The 22,634-nt window shown below is 36.1% G+C and overlaps 1 protein-coding gene across 2 annotated transcripts in view; it reads left to right on the forward strand.

The window, feature by feature from the left end:
* LOC145681483 (uncharacterized) overlaps positions 1-21,133 on the forward strand; it is an 814,377-nt gene extending 793,244 nt beyond the window's left edge. For both annotated transcript variants that reach the window (XM_081753131.1, XM_081753132.1), the window contains exons 4-5: positions 4,362-4,498; positions 18,396-21,133. In XM_081753131.1, the coding sequence (XP_081609257.1) occupies positions 4,362-4,498; positions 18,396-20,960 (2,702 nt within the window). In that variant the 3' untranslated portion in view covers positions 20,961-21,133. The remainder of the gene's footprint in view (positions 1-4,361; positions 4,499-18,395) is intronic.
* The last annotated feature ends 1,501 nt before the right edge of the window (positions 21,134-22,634 follow it).

Here is a 22,634-nt window from a genome sequence, read left to right on the forward strand (position 1 = left end):
GTCACAAAGATGTTCAAGACTTTACTGATGATGTTCTAATGTAGGATTGACCCTCTCCATTGGCAGCAACACAGCGTCGGCAACGCTGTGGAACAGACCGACAAACATGTGATAGGTTTCCATTAGAATGGATTCACATGCATATTCATTGCATCTAACGTACGTGGTTTTGGGGCGTAGACAGTGTTCTTCAGAGTTTCCCACAGAAAGAAGTCTAATGGCATTAGATCGGGAGTTATGGATGGATACTCGACACTTCCTCGTCGGCCTATCCCATTTCTCAACAAATGTTTCATCCAGGAATTGCCGCACGTCTTGATGGTAATATGTCAGTCCGCTGTCTTGTTGAAAACAACAATCTTCATTTAGGTACAGTTGATGAACAACTGACACATTTTTTTCTCTGCAACATGTTAAGGTACTCTATATTTGCCACCAATGGCGGATCCAGGATATCATCAAGGGAGGGGCTAAACCATAATTTGCCACTTTATCCAGTGTAAAGCAGGGTTGAAGCCTATTTTATCCAGTGTATACCTGATCGTCAAGGGGAGGGCTATAGCTCTCCCTTGGATCCGCGCCTGGCTGTCACTATTCCTTTAAAAAGCAATGGCCCGGCAAGTCCTTTCACAGACATACCACATCGCACTAATAACCCAGAAAGATTAATAGCTTGTTCTTCCTTAACATGAAGATTATCTCTTGCCCAGTATATACACAGTTGTGGCAATTCATGGTTCCATTCAATTTAAAAGTCACCTCATCAGATTAAAGAATGAAATCAGTCAACTGTTCATTATCACAAATCAATTCACAAAATTGAAGACGCTTATTCGAATCGTCCTCATTGATTGCGTGAAGCAATCTGAGAATGTAGAGTTTCTACTTTGCTTACTTTAAAATGCTGTGAACACTTGGTTTGCTTACACATGAGTCACGCGAGTTTGCCGTATGAATTTCTGAGGGGATCTTCTGAAAAAATTGTAACACTGCTTCCATTTCTCTTTCGTCCGCCAATAATTTTCTGCCATACCATCCCTTCTAAAGCTCACATAGTCTCTTTCCTCTCAAGCTTGTCGCGTAATTTCGTAATTATTATGCGTGACGGTGGCACAGTATCAAATTCTGCCCACAACGGTTAATGCACTTCTTTCATGTTCGTACGTTTCCAGAAAAACTTTAAAATCCATTTTCGGTGCTGAAAGGAAAGCTTCCCAGCCATCTTGTAAATTACTAGTCGTTACTGGCAATTCAGCTGATAATAAAAGGAAAATGTAACAAATGAATGGCTACACACATTAGTCATCAGAACGCCAAATAATAACAATTTGATCAGGTTATCTTTAATATATTCTCTGTTATTAACATTCAAACAGTATAAACACTTTTTGGGACACTCTGTATACTCTATATATTAAAAATTAGGACTTTTTTTCTTTACTTTATTTCTTCCACAGGTATATCCTTCTGAAACGTTTCCTTTTATACAAATGTTAAACAAAATACTATAATAAAATATAGACTAATGTAATTAGCAGTTTTTGGGTTGTTTCTACGTATGATGCACTTTGTAGCGAAATATGAGGTATTTTAATGTGACTGTAGTCGATGTTATTTAGCGTAAGAAAATTCATTTCTCTCGGTTTTCTCGGAAATTATACGCAATAATTTATCCTCAGATATGTCATTTTATAAACCCCGAAATAGTGTAACGATTAATATCTGTAGCGCCTTTGGATAAGATTATTGTTAAACAAAAAATTTAAAGTTTATGTTAATTGTAATTGTATCTTATTAATCATACTATACACTCGTTTTCCTAGTGTCATAAGGAAAAGCTAGATAACGGTATACCATAGTGTTAGTTTCATCTTAAAATCCACTTATCGATACATAATCATGTTTTTTTTTTGTTTGTTTGTTTGTTTGTTTTAATTTTAAACTATGCTATGAATAAGTATCGGAAGTCTTATAGAACGAATACGTCCATGTGTTTGTCTGTCTAAAGGTATCGCAGCATAAAAAGTAAGAGTTATCAAGAAGTGGATTTCTGGAATCGAATCAGCTTCCTAAGAATACGTTTTATCTCATCCGCTAACTCCTACTAAAACCGAAAGTGGTAGAAATTAACAACTTCCGGTTTCAAATTTTATTGCCACAAAACAAAAAAACGGCAACAGAAATTGACAAACATATTTTTCGAATCAATTCAGCATCTTCACCCTATCTGTCTGTCTGTCAAAAGATATCGAAGCAAAAAAAAAAAAAAACGGTATGAGTTATCCAGAAGCGAAATTCTGGAATTGATCTAGCGTCTCAAAAATACGTTTTATCTCATCCGCTAACCCTGTACTCAAACCGAAAGTGGTAGAAATTAGCAACTTCCGGTTTCAAAGTTTATAGCTATAAAACAGAAAACGGGAAGAGATATTGACAAACTTGCTTAAAAATAATCGATTCAGCATCTTAAAAGGGAACATACCATCTTCACCTTATCTCTTCCATTAAACAGAAAGTGCTAGAAATTTAGTACTACTTCTAGTCTCAATATTTGATTTCCATAGAGCAAAACCTCTGAGACATAGCGACAAATGGCTTTCTGAAATAGATTCAACATCCTAAGAATAGGTTCCATCTACTCCGTAGCCCTCTATTTGAACCAAAAATAGTAGTAACTTAACCAGTTCCGATTTCAACATTGATTGCCATAGAGCAAAATCAGTAAAATTTGTAACAGGCATTTTTTTCGGAATCGATTCAGGAACACAAAAATAGGTTGCATTTACTCTTTAACCTTTTATTCGAACCGAAAATAGTGTAAATTTAAAAAAAAAAATCGGTTTCAAAATTTATCGCTATACAGCAAAAACTGTAAAAAAGAGATAATGACAACAGGTTTCTTGGAAACTATTCAGTGTAATAAGTTTCATTATTCCGTTTTATCATCTATTCATACCGGGAGTAGTAGAAATTAACAATTTCCGGTTTTAACATTGATTATCATAGAATAAATATGGTAAAATAATTGCAGCATTTTGAAAATCAATTTAACCGCATGTTTCTTAAAATTAGAAATGGTAGAAACTTAATACTATTCTCGATCCAATATTGATTTTCATGATGCATAAACAGTAAGAAATACTAACAAATGACTCTTTGGTATGATTTTATCGTTCCAAGAAAAAGTTTCGTCTGGAGTTGTGTTCTTCTATTCTTAGCGGAAGTATTGGAAATCTATGATTTTCAGTTTGAACAATGATAGAGAGATAAAAACGGAAATACTTAGATAGCGAGAAGCAATGTCTTGATATGAATTCAATACTGCAAGAATAAGCTCCGACTCTGATCTTATCCCTCCACTACAACCGGAAGTTATAGATCTGCTACATCCTGCATCCGTGTTGAAAGTGCATAGTTTGAAAGTCCACTGTAGTTTCACATTGTGAAATGAAACCCATCTGTTTAATGCCATAACCTCAAAAGACTGTCATGAACTAGTGTTGCAAATTATGTTTACGAATGTCCCAAACTCGGGACTGGCACTTTTGTGTAGTACAGAAGAGAAATGTAATTGTAAAATAGTTAATGGCATTGTAAATGCAAAATTGAGCAAAACGAGTACTGCAATACACAAGTTACAATATCTTAGCTTCTTGGAATGCAAAATTAAATCTTTATACTTCTCTCTAAATGCACGAAGCTGTTTCGGTAAATATCAAGCATTCACTTTCTTGACGATGGTACATTCGACGAAATAACTAATTTGAATACTTTTTCCGAATATATAATATATTCAGCACTAAATACTGATTATACTGTTATCCACTTTATTCCAAACTAAATATCAACAGTTCAGAATAGTTTAAAATAAATTTAGGACTTTATCGAAGTTATCGGGATATCAAATTAGAAATGAGATATTTGCGAAATTCATAATTTAGTAGCAACGGGCTGCAAACAGACTACCACTCATAGACCTTATCTTGTAGCGAAACGTGGAACTAGCTGATAGAATGATAGCGAAGGTTTTAATATCTACGTTCCAATATTAAGTACATGTAGAAGTTTTTTAACCACTATTCCTCAATAACGTACTCAGTGGTTAAAATATGATTTAAGATCATTATTTCCGATGGTGATCTGTGGAGATTACCCTGGAAACCTAGGAAAAGCATTATGTCCAAGCAAAATCCGAAATCAAGCACTCAGCTCAATAATTTACTAAAATCCAGGAAACTGTCCTGTGATCAATGAATTTACTACTGTAATTCAATGAAAAGTAATGCTTCTTTTTTTTTATTTTATATAACAATATTTTATTATCTAAATCTATTAATAGTTTTTCTTTTTCTTCTTTTTAGCATGCAACCGGACTTACTACGGCGACGTGGGAAAGACATATGAGTTGGAACTGCACCGACCTCGCGAGGAGAGGCCGCCCTTCATCTGCCATCTCACTTTCACTGCCGGAGGAAAAGACTTCGGGGATATTGTGCAGGTCAGTTTGTGTATACATCCGCTGCAGCGTGCTATGTAGGTTTCCGGCTAGAAACATGGTTAATTTCAGCTTCTCGCTCACTTCACAATTGACCTTAACAGAGTACGTGTCAACTGGTCAAACTCCTTTTTTTTTTTTTTTTTTTTTTTTTTTTTTTTTTTTTTTTTTTTTTTTTTTTTACTCTGCTAAACTGATTTTCAATCTTCTCGCCGCACAATTAACACTGGTACACAGTAAATTCAGTGGTGTATGATTTAGGATTTTGTTTCGGGAAGCAGGGGACAATTGCCCACCTGAGTTTAAGAATTAAATATATTTTAATTTATGCATAAATTGAAGTTTTAATGGCAAGAATTGCAGACTGGTGAATCTTATGTGGTATAATACACACAAAAATTTAGTAGTAAATCTAACCTTTTATTCTATCCATAGAAGAGAAAGGAAGTCTACTCTTGACCTGACTAATTTCCCGGGCTACTTATTCGCCCCTCTTGATTTTCTTTTAATTCAAACATTTACCTTTGTTTATAACTAAACGATGTAAATATACCTTTGCTGTAATAACAAAAGTTCCGTTATGTTGATATCCGTGCAAATTGGTGTGGAACACCAGTTTCGATTATCAGCTCCTCTTAGTTTTGGTGTTACTGACGACGGCCGACTTGAATCACAACTAAAAGTATGATACAAGAAACGAAAGAAAGTAAGAAGTAAGAAAAAGAAACGGCAGAGTGGAATGAACGAAAGAAAGAAAAAAAGAACGCAGTTCTTATGGGATGAAATTTCACAAATACAGCTTTATTTCTTAACTAAGAGCATAAGAAAACGGAAAGTCAATTAAATTCTTACAAATGGTAAGAAAGATTATTGTTGTACGTGAAATGCGAAAAGCTAACCAATTTATTTCGGCGGGGCTTTAGACCAATAGAATATTCACTACATACCTTATATCGACGTACGATGAAAATGGTTTTCTTCGCTTATTTCACACGCTATTGAAGGTAAGATGCCTCCTTTTCTCAACACTTCGCGCCGCATTAACTACGGCTTGTGCAGAAGTACAAGTTCTCTGTCACCAGAGGAACACCGTCATATACCAGGGTGACCATCTTGCCCCGGGAGGTCATTATCCCCTCACCTTCCCTACGTATCTCTTGTGGTGATATTCATATGCTTCATGTCCCAGAGCGAATGTCTCTTAAAGAATCTGATTATTAGCAAATATTTTTCCATTTCACGATTATTCAAATCAATAGTGGATGTTGCTCGTTTTTCAAATTGTTATAGCAAAGAAATAGCCAAAGATACTAAATGAGTCAATCAGAGCTTTCCAGTGGCGAGGTGACTCGTAAATAAAATTAAACATATTGGATCTGATAAAACTGAGAGTATCGTGACAAAGTGAACTACGAGACAAAATGCTTTACTAAATGTTACAGGTATACCACATACTTACATATGCAAGAGTTCCAGAGGAATTATGCCAGGTGAATTGAAAAGTGAACGGCAAGCAGGACTGCTTACACTAATATAAGCAATGCAATTTAACATACAAACAAAAAGTAATACACTCTTTATTATGTTATACAAGTGAATTTAATTTTGGATTCAAGTTAAAATTATATATGAGATAATGTAATAATAGATTAAATAATACCTTATACCAAGTACCCGTTAGTGACATGAATTAGCTTTAAGTGAGTAATTATACTACTTTAGGAAGTAAAAATTCCACAAATTTAATGACGGAAAAATGAAAAAAGAAACTTCCATTGAATTTAACACACACCCATTCAAGATTGCAAATAGTAATGGTTTTATCAATACTAGCAAACCCGCACGTCCTGCACGTCCTGCACAATTAAAAATACTTATGGCTAGCAAAGTAGTTTTAATAACACGTTCATAATATCTTTAATTAAGAATTTCTCGAATCTAAGACGCACCCCGATTTCGCTGGGTTGAATTAAGGAAAATAGAAATATTCTATGTTCCGTTTTTACTATTACCGAAACTCTCTTTGATATTGGTCATTTTCGGTGATTTTTATATATCCCTTTCCCCTCCTCATGTTGGGGGTACGGCATGATAAAAATTATCCCCGGCTCGAATATCATGTACAGTATGTTGAAAATTTGATCGAGATCGGTTGGGTGGTTCAATAGCTAAGTTCTATTTATTTTTATATATTAATCTCCCCTCCACCTCCCCTAGGTTCTACCGTCAAAGTGAAAATATTAAAAAATAATACTTTCCAGGCTTGAACGTCATTTATGTTGAAAATTTGATCGAGATCGGTCAGGTGGTTCAAGAGTTATTAATTTTATATATATCTCCCCTCCCCTTCTCCTGGTAAGTTCTACCGTCAAAGGGATATGATAAAAACTACTCCAAGTCCGAACCTCATCTATGTTGATAATTTGATTAAGATCAGTTTGATAGTTTAAACATGGTGAAGTCAGAAAGACAATCACTTTTATTTTCAATTTTCTTTATATATATGTCTCCTCTTCCCCTGCCCTACATTGTGCCGTCAAAGTAAAATGATGAAAACATCCCAGGTCTGAACCTTATCTATGTTGAAAGTTTGATCGAGATCTGTCACATGGTTCAAGAGTTAATAGGTTATATATATATATATATATATATATATATATATATATATATATATATACCCCCTCCCCTCCTCCTACCCTAAGTTCTACTGTAAAAGGGGTAAGATAAAAACCATCCCAGGTTCGAACTTCATCTATGTTGATAATTTGATTAAGATCGGTTCGGTGGTTTAAGCATGATGAAGTCACAAAGACAGTCACTTTTATTTTTATTTTTTTTTACATATATGTTCCTCTTCCCCTCCCCTACGTTGTACCGCAAAGTAAAATGATGAAAACATTACAGTTTCGAACCTTATCTATGTTGAAAGTTTGGTCGAAATCGGTCGAGTGTTCCAAGAGTTATTAAGTTTTATTTATTTTCATATATTTACCCTTCTCCCCTCCCCTCCCCTAAAATCTACCATCAAAATGGAATAATAAAAAAACTTCCCAGGTTCGAACTTCATCTATGTTGAAAATTTGATTGAGATCGATCGGGTGGTTCAGAATTATTAACTCATGAACATGGTCATTTTTATTTTTATATACATTAATTTTTATATATTTCCCCTTCCTCCTCATCCTCTACGTTATTCCGTCAAAGTGAAATAGTAAAATCCATCCCAGACACAAACCTCACCTATGTTGAAAACTTGGTGGAGATTGGTCGTTTGATTCAAGAGTTATTAAGTTTTATTTTTTTTATAATTTCCCTCCTCCCCCTCCTCTAAGTTCTAACGTCAAAGTAAATAGCTAAAAACACTTCCAGACCAGAACTGCATCTATGTCGAAAATTTGATCGAGATCAGTCGGTCGATTCAAGAGTTTAAGAGTCACAAACATAGTCACTGTCGATTTGGATCTGAAGTTTTTTGTTCACAGACACCGATATTAATATATAGATTGTTTCGTACACTATTCTTTCTAAACAAAACTATTTTGTTCTCATTTCTCTTCTTAAGAGAATACTATAGTCTAAAGGAATTTTTTTCTATTGCACATCATGAGGGGCATTTTGGGGCCAGGGGCATAAATTACCCACTATCCGCTGAGTTTAAGAGAGAGAATCTGTAAATCAATAGTATAGTAATAAACTAATAAAAAATGTATAACTCTCCTATTTCAGTAAAGACTTTGTCCATTCACCCGCCAAGCAAAACCCGAAGTGATGGTCCTTCTCCGCATCAACGTTGCTGTTATTCGCTATAACAACTAATTGCTTGCAATTTGAATAAATGTCTTTACAGTTACTCCGATTATAGATATTCCTGTTGTATAGAACAGGATTCGAGTATTACTAGGTTTGATAATAAAGTTTCTGGATTGATGCTGTTGTTCTTAGAAAGTTGAAGTTACTGAAGCAAACGCAGAGAAGATAGTTCCAAGTAGTTTGTGCTCCCTTTCTCTCAATGCACAAATTTCCCTATTTCACGAGGTCTCAAAAACTGGTTTTGAAGTCATTCTCTAGGATGCGGTGGAGTTGTGCCATCACAGAAGTCTGGATATCTTGAACAGTCATGAAATGCTGTTCCTTCAGTGTCACAATTGAACAGGAGCAAGTCAGCGGCAGCCAAATCCTGGGAGTAAGAAGAATGGATGAGCCTGGGAACTCACACCTCGCTAAGAACTGTGTAAAAATTACTGCTAAGTGAGGACGAAGGAAGAACCAGCTGTCGTTGCGACGTTCTGATTACAACAGGTCGCGAAAACGCTCTACATTATCTTCTGAAAGACTGGTTGCCGAACGTCCACTTCTGGAGTCATCAGAAACATCATCACGTTCATCATCAAAATGGGTGACGATTCAAACACGGGATCACGAGATAGGGCATTCTTGCAACAAACAATTCTAATCATCTCGTAAATTTCTGTTGATGATTTCTCAAACTTACAGCAAAACTTAATGTTCATTTTTTGCTCCATGTAAGAAACCGTAATAATGGGAACCAGGATGTTTTCGATTACCAAGGGACACATGCTAATAATCCATGACAATGGGAGCTAGGTTGGTTTCGATGATCGGTGCATAGAAGGGCACAGGTGTTCTCTCTACCAAATCTGCAAAAGAAAAATATCATAGCATTAATCTCACATGATAAACAATTTTTTGTCATTAACAGTACCAACATCAATCCGGGAACCTTATTGTCAAACTTTACACTATGTTGTTCTCTCATCTTATTTTTAAGTCAGCCAAAACTCTTTTCCCTATCACATTTCAATTACTACAATTCAGTCATGCTGGAGAGATATCGTCTTAGAAGTCTTATTAAAAATAATGGTATTTAAAGCTTTGTTTGTTTTAAATCTCACTAATATTAGCAAAATCCATTTGCGTGTAAAAGTTTAGAATCACTTGAGTACAAACATGCTACTCTTCTCTCTTTAAAAATTCAATAGGACACAACAGGTTGAGAGCATCAAAATGTGGGTGTTTGGTGCATGATTTTTTTTTTTTTTCGTTAAACAGTGCGAAACTAACAAACATTCATTGCTATTACAAACATACAGCAATACAGCAACATTTTGTTTAATCTCTCAGATTGGCCAGTAACTGGAAATGTAGTGTTAATTAGCATCTATAATAATTATTTCTGCCCCATGGGAAATCATCTACAGCCCACAGAGATTATAATTATTATATGTTATTTATAATATGTTCAGCTTATATTTCACGGTTCAAAGCCGCATTTATATAACACATGATGAAAGGTAATCATCACACTAGTGTTAATGTGGTTGCAAATGAGCCTATTGAAACATTTTTTGTGTGGGTGCTGTCTGTATGCGTGTTCTTTCGTTTCATTTATTTATTTTAGAAGGGATTTTTATCTAAATGATTTCTGACATAAAAATGTGATCACAGTTATACGTACATCATAATCAATGTACAAACTTAGCAGTTCAGTAACGTAAAATTGATTTAGTAATATGTAAAGTATAGTTGATTGATTAAGATTGTAAATATATTAGAAAGAGAGATATGCATGAGGTTGCTTTACACAGTTTCTCCCTACTTTTATCTTTATGTCGGATTATTTTCAAACGTTTGATGTACCCTTGTAAAAGACAAATCTTATAAAAACTTAGACTTGTGTATGAAATTCATTAAATACCTATATTTAACAAAAAAACTTATTTTTTAATGTATAATTTGGCATAATTAACATCAAAACTGTTCATTTCTCCCTACTTCTTCTTTAGCAAGAAATTCTTAAATCTTTCAGTTTAATGTTCCATGATCATGCCCCTTAGGCTAAGAGAAACGGGTAATTAAGGCAAATGAATGCTAATGGAAGAGTTGGTGGAATGAAAATGTGAAAGGAAACAGGAGCACCCTGAGAAGACCGACGGAGACGATGTTAGCGATCATAAACATACCGGACCGGGAATCGAACTAGGTAATGTGCTAGAATTAAATGCTCTACCACCGATCCACCGTCAAGGAATACTACACTTCGAAAGGAATACATCAAGGAACACTACTTAATCCATTCCAAAGTTACTGGGAAGGTAACAATTAAGTTACATATTATTGCTGATGGTTGTACACACTCGCACAAAAAGAAAATTGTGCTTTATTAATGTAAATTTCTTGAGGAGTACCACTTACCGTTTGAAACTACTTTGTTAACAGGAATAAAGAGAAATAGAAGAACCATAGATTAAGGAATTATCCAAGGATAGTTCTTTCCTATATGATGGAACTTATATATTCGATGGAAATTCTACTAGTATTACAAGAAAATACAGTAGTTCATGCAGAATTGTTTATTGCATACAACCTGTCTCTACCTCACTAAAGAACACTAATCTCAGTACTTCCAAACATGCAATTGTGAAGACCAGCATCCAAGATATTGAAATACTATTTCAACTGTGTATTCCAGTTTATGTTTGCTGTTAGTATTCTATATTTCATGTAAACGTGCTTCTCAACAGAGTGTAGAAGTTCTTAATGGAATAATAGAGAACCAATATTTCGGTTCATTATCGTCGACATAAGATGTATGTTATTGTCCTCTTCCCCTATTCAAATGAAGCAGAACTGTACAACAATTCCTCAGTCAAAACCAAAAAAGAGCACGTACTACTACTAAATCTATACTATCCCAACCTCGCACATAACGAAGTTTATATCATACTCAACCGTATGTGTACTACTCATACTCAAAACTACTTTAATCTCACTGCTCTTGGTCCCACACATACTCACAAAAAATGACAAAGAAGAAATAAAGAGAGTTGACATATGCACTGGCCAGTTCAAACAGAAAATATTTTACACAGGACACCTTACTCTCCAGAAAATGAACATAACAATTGCAGTCCATTATCGTCTATCAAAATTCAACTCTGATACTTTAAGGAAACGAACCACAATCAGGACAAAAAGGAACAGAGCAGGAACTTACTATGCCACACTTCAGCTTTGATACAATGCAGGACAATTACAATCAGGCATTACTTTTTCAGTCAACTACAATCCAGACAATTACCCATGACCAGAGCTCGAAAAAATGACGGGCTGCAGGTCATCATAGTGACTGGAAATATGACTCTGGCGCCTACTTTTTTAGATGTCGGTATTCCAATTTTACCTCCCACTACTGATTATTATGTGCTTGGATATATATATAATTCGTTCTATTACTCAAAGTTTCCAATTTACCTTGTACCTTAACATAAATGACTAATCATTGGAGAGTTTTGATCCATCCAGAAAAGGTTCGATCCCAGCTCTCGCCGTGTGGACTTTGTGGTGGACAAACACCGTGCTCGTGGGTTTTCTCGGGGTTTTCCCGTTTCCTCCCACTTTCTTAATTCCACCATTTCACTCATCTCTCATCATCATCCGTCTCCTTTAGCCTAACCGGCATAACCGTGGGACGTAAAATTTAAAGAATTCCATCCAGAAAAGTTGGGAACTAGTATTTCAGTGCTCAAACTACAAGACAATGTACATGGACATAAAGCATACACGCCTGTTTTATAAAACAATAATTTACCAGTATCTTCAATTGCTATTATCTTTAAGGAGTATTCTGTAGACTGAAATAAGCTTGCACTTTTTAATTCTGTAACTACAATTTAAGGCCAAAACATGTAGACCTATTGTATCAACTTGGATATGTATTATTGTGTCGCCTAGTTCATATGAAACTATTTGAAATCCAGCACATGATAATCCATGAACAGAGCATCAAATTGTTGTAGGTTCATTCATTCTGTGAACGGTAAACATGTGTGATACTACTACAAGGGCTGGATAAATTAAAGTATAATTCGTACTTGACTTTATGAACACAAGAAAACTTGTTGCATTCCTTTAATGTAATCACCTCCGATCTCTATCACCTTTAGCCACTCATACACCGTCATTCACCGTCAGCGCGTCAACCATTATCGATGTTATCAGGGCCCACCGTATGGTACAGACGATGGTTTCTCTTGTGTCGAAGTGCTTCCCGTGTTCTTTCATTTTGGCGGGAGGATTGTCACAAAAGACCCTGAAAAGATTGTTGTGTAGAGTAGTGCACTGCCGTACAACTTCAATCTTCATCCACGAAAATTGTTCGTCTTTCCAGATCATGTTGTTATGGCTCCCACTTTCCTTTAAGGGGCCGCGGTGGCTCAGTGGTAAAGCTCTGGTGCTCGGGGTCCCGGGTTCGATTCCAGCCCCCACCAAGTGAACTTTGTGGTGGACAAACACCGTGTGCGTGGGTTTTCTCGGGGTTCTCCCGTTTCCTCCCACTTTCTTCATTCCACCATTTCATTCATTACTCATCACCACCGTCTCCTTTAGCCTAACCGGCATAATCGTGGGACGTAAAACTCAAAGATTTCATCTCATTTTCACTTTCCTTTACTCTACTTTACGACAAGGTACTGCTTACTACCCATACATTCGTAACCACTCACTATATTTCATCATGCCATATTCCCTTATCATCTACGGAAGTCGTGTAGTGAGGAGACAGGGCTCTAAAGCTAGAACAGTGTTGTCACTTTTTTATATCTAAAATATGTACCACTATTATTACTAGTACTACTCTTCCATTAGAGCTGGGTTACTTTTTGTAACGTTTACTTTACTCATCGACCTAAATACATATTTTGCATCACCAAGATATTTTGCTTCAACTTCATCACGGAGATCTCTTCTCTATATCAAGGATCCATATTAACACAATAATAGAAAAAATCGTGGTTTAGGCCTACATCTCTTACTACGTCTTGTTCACGTCAGACAAGTAACATCGGAAAAGTTGCAAAAGAAAGCGTGACTCTCCCAAGTTTATGCAGGCAAAGAAGACAGATGATTAAAGCGAATAATGTGGACTAATTAATGGATTGAACTTAGTGAGAAGAAACGGAACAACAACGGAAATAGCGAATTTACATGCTATCTATATATTAAAATGCTAGGTTCATATGTTTGTCTCCAAAGAAAAGTTTATATGTTTGTCTCCAATCCTTTCGGCAATGAGATCTCGAAAACCACAGGTGCTAGAAACGTCACGTTTTTGCTGGTCGATTCCAAATTTTGTGTAGATTGTCCAGTTCTAATTGAATAAGTACAAAACGTGGCCGTTATGTCTTTATTATGTTTTTCGGGGTACACTAGAAATGTTCATTAAAAAAGCATCATATCCTATGAGTTATACATTCCAACACAACATGTTTGTATACAGAGGTTGTATATCTCTCCTGCGTTTGCTTCATGGCCAAATTATAAGAAAAACGAAGGATGACCGTTTCTCCAGACTAAGATGAATCTTTATTGTTTGAAGTGGCTTGCCCAATAAACATCATATATCACTGACATTATAATTAAATGTGTGTGTAATGGATTTGCTTATTACATACTGCATGTAAAAAGAGAGAAAACACTGATCATACATAAATTAGAAACTCCAACCAGAAGTAGGCTCAATCACGCAAACGGTGCAAGGTATTGAAAAAATAATCGAAAAAATCTCTCCATTATGATATCTCTTCCTGATTTTTATGAAGACGTCTTTCACCTCTGTCTGTAAAGGGGCATGTACAGACGTTGTAAGGAATGATAAGGAGATTCATGCTCATATGTGAATGATGTGCTGTGTAGAGAGCGCAGGTTCAGCTAGTTGTCCAATAAAAGCTCACACGGTCTGGGACTCAATCAGAGCATTTTTGGGCATCACTTTACCACCAAGAAATATATCTGTAAAGAGTATAAATCATCATATAAAGAATTTTGGAATATGTTCAAGTATATAAGTTCACGAAATGTATATCCAATATTAACAACTAAAATTAACTACATTTCATACACCAATCTTATGTTACAGAAAGCAATGTATTAATTATATCTGTACAAATGTCTATATAATGATTACAAAATTGTTTTCACTCAGTAAGGTAAAACTTTCAGTTATTATATTAAATATTAAACATGATTTGTTCAGATCATTAATAATTCATTATGTATATTACTTATTACACTTTATGTATTTAGGTTAAAAAGACTTACTATTAAAAGTTTGCACACTGCAGTGAAACACTAAGTTTTATGTATATTGGCTAAGAAGGAAATACTTATCATTTTTTTGTTGAGTTTTACAGAGTATTTTCAATATTTGTAATATTATTCGTAAACTTTAAAAAAAAAAGATATTAAAATTTTACACCGTAATTTTATAATACATACTGTACTTCTAAAACATTTTAATAAGAAAATTTTAGGAAGTAATTAAGCCTACATCATAAAGTATATTCGTTATAATTCATATCCAAATCTACATCTCAAAAATCAAGAGCTTCTTCAAAACATAAATTTTAGAGTCTGATATTTGTAACACTAAAACGTTAAAGTTATATCAGATACATTGAAAAATATTGACACTTTTGCGCGTAAGATGACTTTAGTATCCCAATTCTAAGGATATATGGGTCGCAGCGGATCAAGTTTAACGTCATTTGACAGCTGACAGTTGAAGCTAGTAGGTAGGCAAAAAAGTATTAGAATTTTCATAACAAGACGGAAGGTATTACACCGTGAAGATGAGTGACCTTTCTACAAAATTGTCACAATTTTATTTCGACGAAGGCACAAATGCTGTGCAGTCCTGTGAAGAATTTTGTGTTGCTTATGGGCAATATACGTTATCAATAGCAACAGCTAAAAAATGTTTCTGTCACTTTCGTTCTAGAAATATTGATGTTCAAGTACTCATAAAGGGTAACTAATCACAGCAAAAGTGATTCTTTGGCAAAAGTCAAGCAAGATCGGCATTTAACCTCTTCACGGATATGGCATCAAATGATGCCACATATTTATCGAGAAAATAATCCAATTTTTTTCACGAAGAAGAGTGCGAACTGAAGGTAAGTAAAAATAATATTCTGAAGCACTTGTTTTTACTTACATTCAGTTCGCACTCTTCTTCATGAAAAGAATTCGGATTATTTTCCTGATAAATATGGGCATTATTTGATGCCATATTCGTGAAGAGGTTAAGTAATTATGATACCCATCGCCAATGACCGAAATATTTATCACCAACCATGTGAAACTATTTGCACAAAGTCGTCTACAAAAAGAAGCTCGGCGTTTGGTTGCTACATAATCTGACTCGAAAATATTTACTTGATCGAATTTCTATCTGCAAATCTCTACTGAAACGTAACGAACTGGTGTCATCTCTGAAGCGGTTGATCACAAGTGATGAAAAGTGGATAACCTACACGAACGATGTGAAAAATAAATCATGGTTGAAACGAGAAACACTCCAAAGTCTGTAGCAAAGCCCACATTGACTCCAAGGAAGGTTATGCTGTGCATTTGGAGAGATTAAAATTGCATGGTGCATCACAAGCTGCTGTCACCGCGCAGAACAATAGACTCGGGCCTGTACTGTCGACAATTGCAACTAGCAATTTAAAACAAAAACGGCCACAACTTGTCAAGAGAAAGGGTATCGTATACCACGCTGATAATGTTACACCGCATATATTTTAACGATCCATCAGAAATTGAGGTAACTTGGGAGGGAGACTAATGATCCATCGTATAGCCTGGACCTAGCAGACTATTATTTGTTTCGACCTCTGAAGAATTTCCTGAATTCTGTTATATTGGTTTTAAAAGATGCCTGTGAATACCACGTGTCACAATTTTTTGACTACAAACCACAGAAGTTATACAGCGACGAGATTATGGTGTTGCCGAAAAGTGACAGAAGGTCTTCGAACAAAATTATGCATATGTGGTTTCCTAATATTATTTTCCAATCACAATAATGTATTTTTAATTTTGGCCTCCAAAGGCTCAATACTTTGTAGGCAACCTGATATAATTAAACATTGTTATATTTAAAAAAGAAAATTTGTAATATTCAAAACATATCCTTAATGTTCAAAGTCCGTTTCTTATAACTACTATCTATATGATAATAGAATATCAAATCTCTCAAGTTACTTTTCCAATTTAACATTAAGTTGTTCGGTTTATATCAGACAATTTTGAAGGATATTGACCTTACGGGAAACCTTACCGCATTACCGATGATATTCTATTGGACTCCAGCACTGTAGAATATTGTGTGAGATCGATGCTTCCATTGGAGCAAACTTCGGCAAAGCATGGGAAAGGTATCGGTCCCACTCCTCCCTGTAAGCTATCCAGAGACTAGCAAGGATGCTTGGACGTCAATCTTCGAGACATCTTTTTAACAGCCCAAGGACGCAGAAATCTATTGGAGTGGCATTAGGGATCTTCAAGAAATATTTTGAAACGAAATGACAAGAATACTTAGTTCCCATTCCATTTCCTGATAAAAACGAACAGATGTCCTGGCGGTATGACTTGAAGTCTTGAGATGGGTTGATTTTAAGTTTAACGTCCCGTTCAGCAGCGAGGCTATATGAGACGTGGACCTACTGATTAACGTGGAATCCGAACCACATGAGCTCCCGCCGGGAATCGAACCCGGGTCTCCCACGCCAAAGGCGCGTACGCTCACCGCTTAGCCACGAAGGAGCTCGACTTGAAGTCTTGTACGTATAAATACTCACTTGGTAGGCTTCCACGCTGTACAATTGTGAGATATGGATCCGAAATACAGGTATCATAATAGATTCCTAGAAGTATCTTGCATTCATTTTTACGTTTTCACAAACCGTGCTACTTCTCCGCTTAACTGAATCCTTTTTCAATCATAAATCAACGCAGTAAATTTTCCAGTTGTAGAGAACGAACTTGCAGAGGCCTTTGCTTGGCTCTTATGGTATATCAGTTCTCAAATGTGACTACCAACAGTGAGATGAATGTATGCGTCATTCAGTGTGACAGTATCTGCCATTCGAATAGCACGAGGTGCTTTTTTATACAGTTTGCTCCAGTTCATTTTTCCATCTATAGCAGGTGGTGCACACTGAGCCGCTTATAAATGGCTGTGTTCACAGATGAAGGTGCAAGATTGTATCTTTCTGGTGCTTTTCGTAGACGATATTTTTGCTACTGAGATCAGGCTTATTTAACGGGTCAGAATAGCTGTTATAGTAGTCACCTCGAACAATTCTTCCAAACTGTTTCACTATACGTATGTAGTAAAAGCAAGCATAGAAAAGGACCATGATATTCCATTCCTAGTAATGGTTTAATCTAGTCACTATTGGACGACAGTCACGCACAACTTTCACCCACCTACAACTCCAGGCTCACAGCAGCAGACGCGTCATTCTAACGATATTTCTCAGATGGTGGTGGTGTCCAAATTTGATCTGATATAAACCGAACAGTCTTCTGTATAATGTTTCTCCTCAGCTCCGTTGTATCAGAACGTTTCCCACCATAATATAGTCAAGTGTCCAAAGTACAACAAACAACATCAATCTATATATACTATTAAGCATTCCATTTGAGAAGAACAGAGAAACCCTGCAGTAAGCATTGTTCTACTCAGGGACCAGATTTCCAGCATATTAGTGCCATCACTTGGATAATGGAGAAACAAGTATTTCAGTATATATCAGTCACTTTCCGTAGAACACTTAATACCATTGGAATCTCAGCATATTCTAAAATGTTCCATACAGCATTATTCGATGGAATGCTTCATGTGTATATGTTTTACGGTTTGCTTCGAAATATTATCAACTTTCCTTCTGTTTCAAATGACCATGTATTTTACCAAATGTCTTTTCATCTTTATGACTGCTGTTTGTACAGCATGATGCATATAATTTAAAACATATCCACTTAATGTATTTTCTGCCTTAAGAATTAATCAATGTTTATTCTTTTTTTATTTCAGTTGACATTTGACAGCTTCACCCTAGGTAGATTTTTGTCTTTCACGAGTGATGGTTGTCCAGATGGCTACATGCAAATATCGGAGACAGAGAGACCTCAGGTTGGTGGATGTTGGTGCGGCACTTCTTGGGGACCATCGCTTTACTATAGCGAGACGTCCACAGTTACTTTATCTATTCGACTTATGCAGCCTTCTCAGGACCAACTAGGATACAACTTTGACTTCCGACTTGCCTACAAGATGTTGCCTCGATCGGGAGCTGTTGTGCGACATGGAGAGCCGAATCAAACTGAATTCAACCTTGGGGAACTTATTACTGGGACATACTGTTCACGGTTATATAGTGGTTGTGACAAAAAAGCTTGTCGCTTACAATCGCCTAATTTCCCGGGAATTTACCCTCGAAATGTAACATGTTATTATGCAGTTCGTCAACACGAAGTTCCAGCCGGTAAGCATGCTCTTATAGCTGTTCGACAGTCCGCTCCTCACATGGTGGCTATAAGAAGTCAGTGGGCTCGTCACACAAAAAGTCATCCGGAGAGACAACTTAAAGTGTGGTCAGAATGTGATGAGGTTCAGGACTACGTAACGGTATATGACGGGTACACTACTCGTGATCCTAAGCTCATGAGATTTTGCGGTGGGGATGCCGTGCCAGAAGCAGTGTCTAGTGGACCAGAGCTATTAGTTGAATTTGCAACATCACCATATGGTACGTTTCTATATCCCGCTCCCCTCCACTCACTTCATGGATTCCAGCTACAAGTGGAAGTTTATTTTGTCGAACTACATACCCCTACATATACAAAAAATAAGAAATGTGAGTTTACTATAAGTAGCTTCGAGAATAATCGTGGAATTCTTCAAAATCCTCGCCATTCTATAGCACCCAATACAACATGTTACTATTTCTTTCAGGGTAAAGATAATGAATTGGTGTGGGTATCAATTCTAAAATACCATGTAACGTCAACAATAAATCCTCAATACCAAGAGGAAGATTGTAAAACAGAAATGCGGATATGGGATGGCATAGTTTATTCAGAGACTCGACATCATTATCCATATGAATACGATAGCTCGTCATCCTCTCAACCTACAACTACAGCTCTTCCATCAAATGCAACTCTTCTAGCTCGTTACTGCAAGGACCAAATACCTCGAAGCTGTCATCATTTACTTCTGCGCAACCATAGTCGCATGACACGTCCTTGTTTTGCCGATGAAAGTTATTTATCTTCTGGACCTCGCCTCACAATAGACATCGCGCTTAAGGAAAGCACAGCGCTACGTCCTGTAAATTTTAAACTCCAATATGAGTTTGTTAATTTCTTTCAAGATGGTGAAGATATGGGATCAGGTCCATGTTCCCGCCGGTTCTTAAGCGAGGGCACATCTTTGCATACAGGACGGTTTCAAACACCGCAAAATGTTTTCTTATTTGGTAGAGGTGGTGCTACAAATCTTACTTGTGTGTACAGGTTCGAAGCCTTGAAAAGTGAACGTGTTAAGATAACGTTTAATCGTTTTGGAGCTGGTGGAAGATCGTGTTTAACTGAAAAAGATCCAGATTTAGGACGTTATCGTTGCCACCCAGTGGGAAACTCATCCGCGTCCTTATATATTGATGAACTGCCTTGGCAGGATACAACTCTAATGCGAGAGTGTTTGTGTAGTGAAGAGCGTATTCCATTTAGTTTTGTGTCAACTGCTAATGTTGTAGAAGTTAGATTTGTTGTTACAAATATGAATGGTACAGATGACTTTCACGTTTTGTTTCTTGAGGGAAGTTACGAGTTTATCAAAACTCCAGTATGTGAGAGGAGGCAAAGAGTAGGTGGTGCTAGCGGAGAGATACGTTTCCACTCACCTAGCCGAAGCCCGGAGGAAGTTCATTGTGAAAATCATCCTTGGCTAATTGAACCTGCTCCGGGTAAATATTTGTACGTAAAATTACGCGGTAAAGAAATCAGTTCTAATGTAACTTCAGAACACTGTAGTACGCGAAACCGAATAACAATCTATTCGGGAGGACGTGCAAAATTACAATCCATTGTGTGCCCTGAATCATCGACGAAACATCGTCATTATGTTGAAGTATTCTCAGAAGGTTGGGCGATTAATGCTACAATTCTTCCGCCAAGACCAGTTCAAGCGAGAAGTGTTATTGTTGAATTTGTTGCTCGAGAAGCAGGATCATATACTGTAACTTGGTTGGAAGTTTCTAAACGAATTGTTCTTCCGCCTGCTGGTTATATTATGGACGGCCCAGTTGATTGTCCATATAAATGCCCAGAATTAAATGCATGTATCAACGAATCTGTTTGGTGTGATGGTAAAGTTAACTGCCCTTCAGGATACGATGAAATGAGAGAACATTGCTCTTTCCTGAAACTTCCTGTATTATACCTCATTATTGGCGCTTCTGGTGTCCTTACCATTCTCTGTGTAATATGCATTGTGACATGCAGTTCATGTAGGAAACGACGGCGAAAGCAAACTCGCCTTAAACGTCTTCCACCAGAAGCTGTTATCGTTGGAGGTAAAGAAACGATTTGCTGACAAAGCGCCAGCTCTGTGCAATATGTTGAGGTTGATCGCGTCACAACTGTGTGACATAATTGCAGACATCACAGTTCACAACTTGATATCATATGTATTATAACTTACTTCTAGCTCAAGTGTAGTAATCACTTTACTTGCTTTACAGTGATAAGTAATGAGTCATAACACTAAAAAAATTATATGAAAAACTATACAGATTATTACGTACGCCGATATATCAATGAGTTCATAGACAACATTGATGAAATTCCTTCGAAGCATCCTTGATACTCCTACCAACAGATAAAGATAATTAAAACGTTTTTATTCAAGAAATGTTTACCATCTGTAAAATATATTAAGAGGCTCCATCACGGCGAAATTAAAATACCGTTAATTTTACAGTAATTATGTGATATCTTCAAATAGATAAAAGATAACCGAAAAGTGGAACAAGACCTCCCTAAACAATATTATTTTACGTGAGATACCGTTATCACGACCCACTTATTTGCTTTCGATTTCCAGCCATTTAGAAAATCGGCATTTATTTTCGCGTTTCTAAATGGCTGCAAACGGAAAACTACTAGGTGACTCATGATAACGGTACTTCATGCAAAATAGTATTGTCTAGGGCGCTCTTGTTCCACATTTCGATTACCTTTTATCTATTTGAAGATATGACGTAATTACTGTAAAATAGCGGTATTTTAAATTCGCAGTAATTAGGCCTCTTAAGTAAATATGTGACTTTTTCCAAACACGCAGCTACTAATGATTATCATAAATAATAAAATTATTGTACAATAATGATTTGAGGACACATAAACCTAGATTATAGTAGAATTTTTTGATAAACTAGAACATCTTCAAATATTCCTAAGCAAACTTTGAGAAACGTTGGTAACAAAATACATACCACACGGCTGTCGTCCAAAAGCAAAAGACTGTATCTTCACTTTTGCCCGAAATTGAATGATTAATTTGAAGCAAATTCATATGACTATTAGGCATTAATTGATAAAAGCAAAATTCGTATTTATATTATTGACAACATTATCATAGCTATAAGCCTTACCGTATCCGTAAGTTTAGCTTTTAGCCGAACAGAAAATCGTATTTTTCTCACAACTAGTTTTTCAGCAGTTAGGTATTTTGCTTTTGGACGACAGACAGGTACAGTGTTGCCATTATGTTTAAACCTATTTGTTGCTAAATTTCATTCAATCAAGTTACTACATATACAAATGACTGCATAATTGTGGAAAAATGCCTCTGACATGAAACAGTGTTGCAAACTGTGAGAGAACAAGAGAAGACAGATCATTCCTCTTTAATCATTATTGGAAAATACACGAGGAAAATTTTATTAATCTTAAGACTAGTTCCGAAGATCATCAAAACAATGTTTACAAAAATATGTGAGCTGAGCAAACAGCTTTACCAAATGTAAAATTATATTTTGATAGTTTTGAAAATATAGAAACAATATATCCCAAATGTATTCTACGCTATCTACATTATGTACACTTAGAACATATTGATATCGAAGCTGAGCATTAATAGGTTGCAATATTCTCTTCAAAATGATAAGTTTGCAACAATGTTTTATGTGCTTTACACATACTCATTGCACCGTAAGGCTGATATTCGCAATATCTAATAAAATAAATGTTTCTACCTACTTGGTAT

The sequence above is a fragment of the Thermobia domestica genome, chromosome 3 (genome assembly GCF_964235325.1).
Source record: "Thermobia domestica chromosome 3, izTheDome1.hap1.1, whole genome shotgun sequence".
In the NCBI taxonomy this organism is placed as follows: domain Eukaryota; kingdom Metazoa; phylum Arthropoda; class Insecta; order Zygentoma; family Lepismatidae; genus Thermobia; species Thermobia domestica.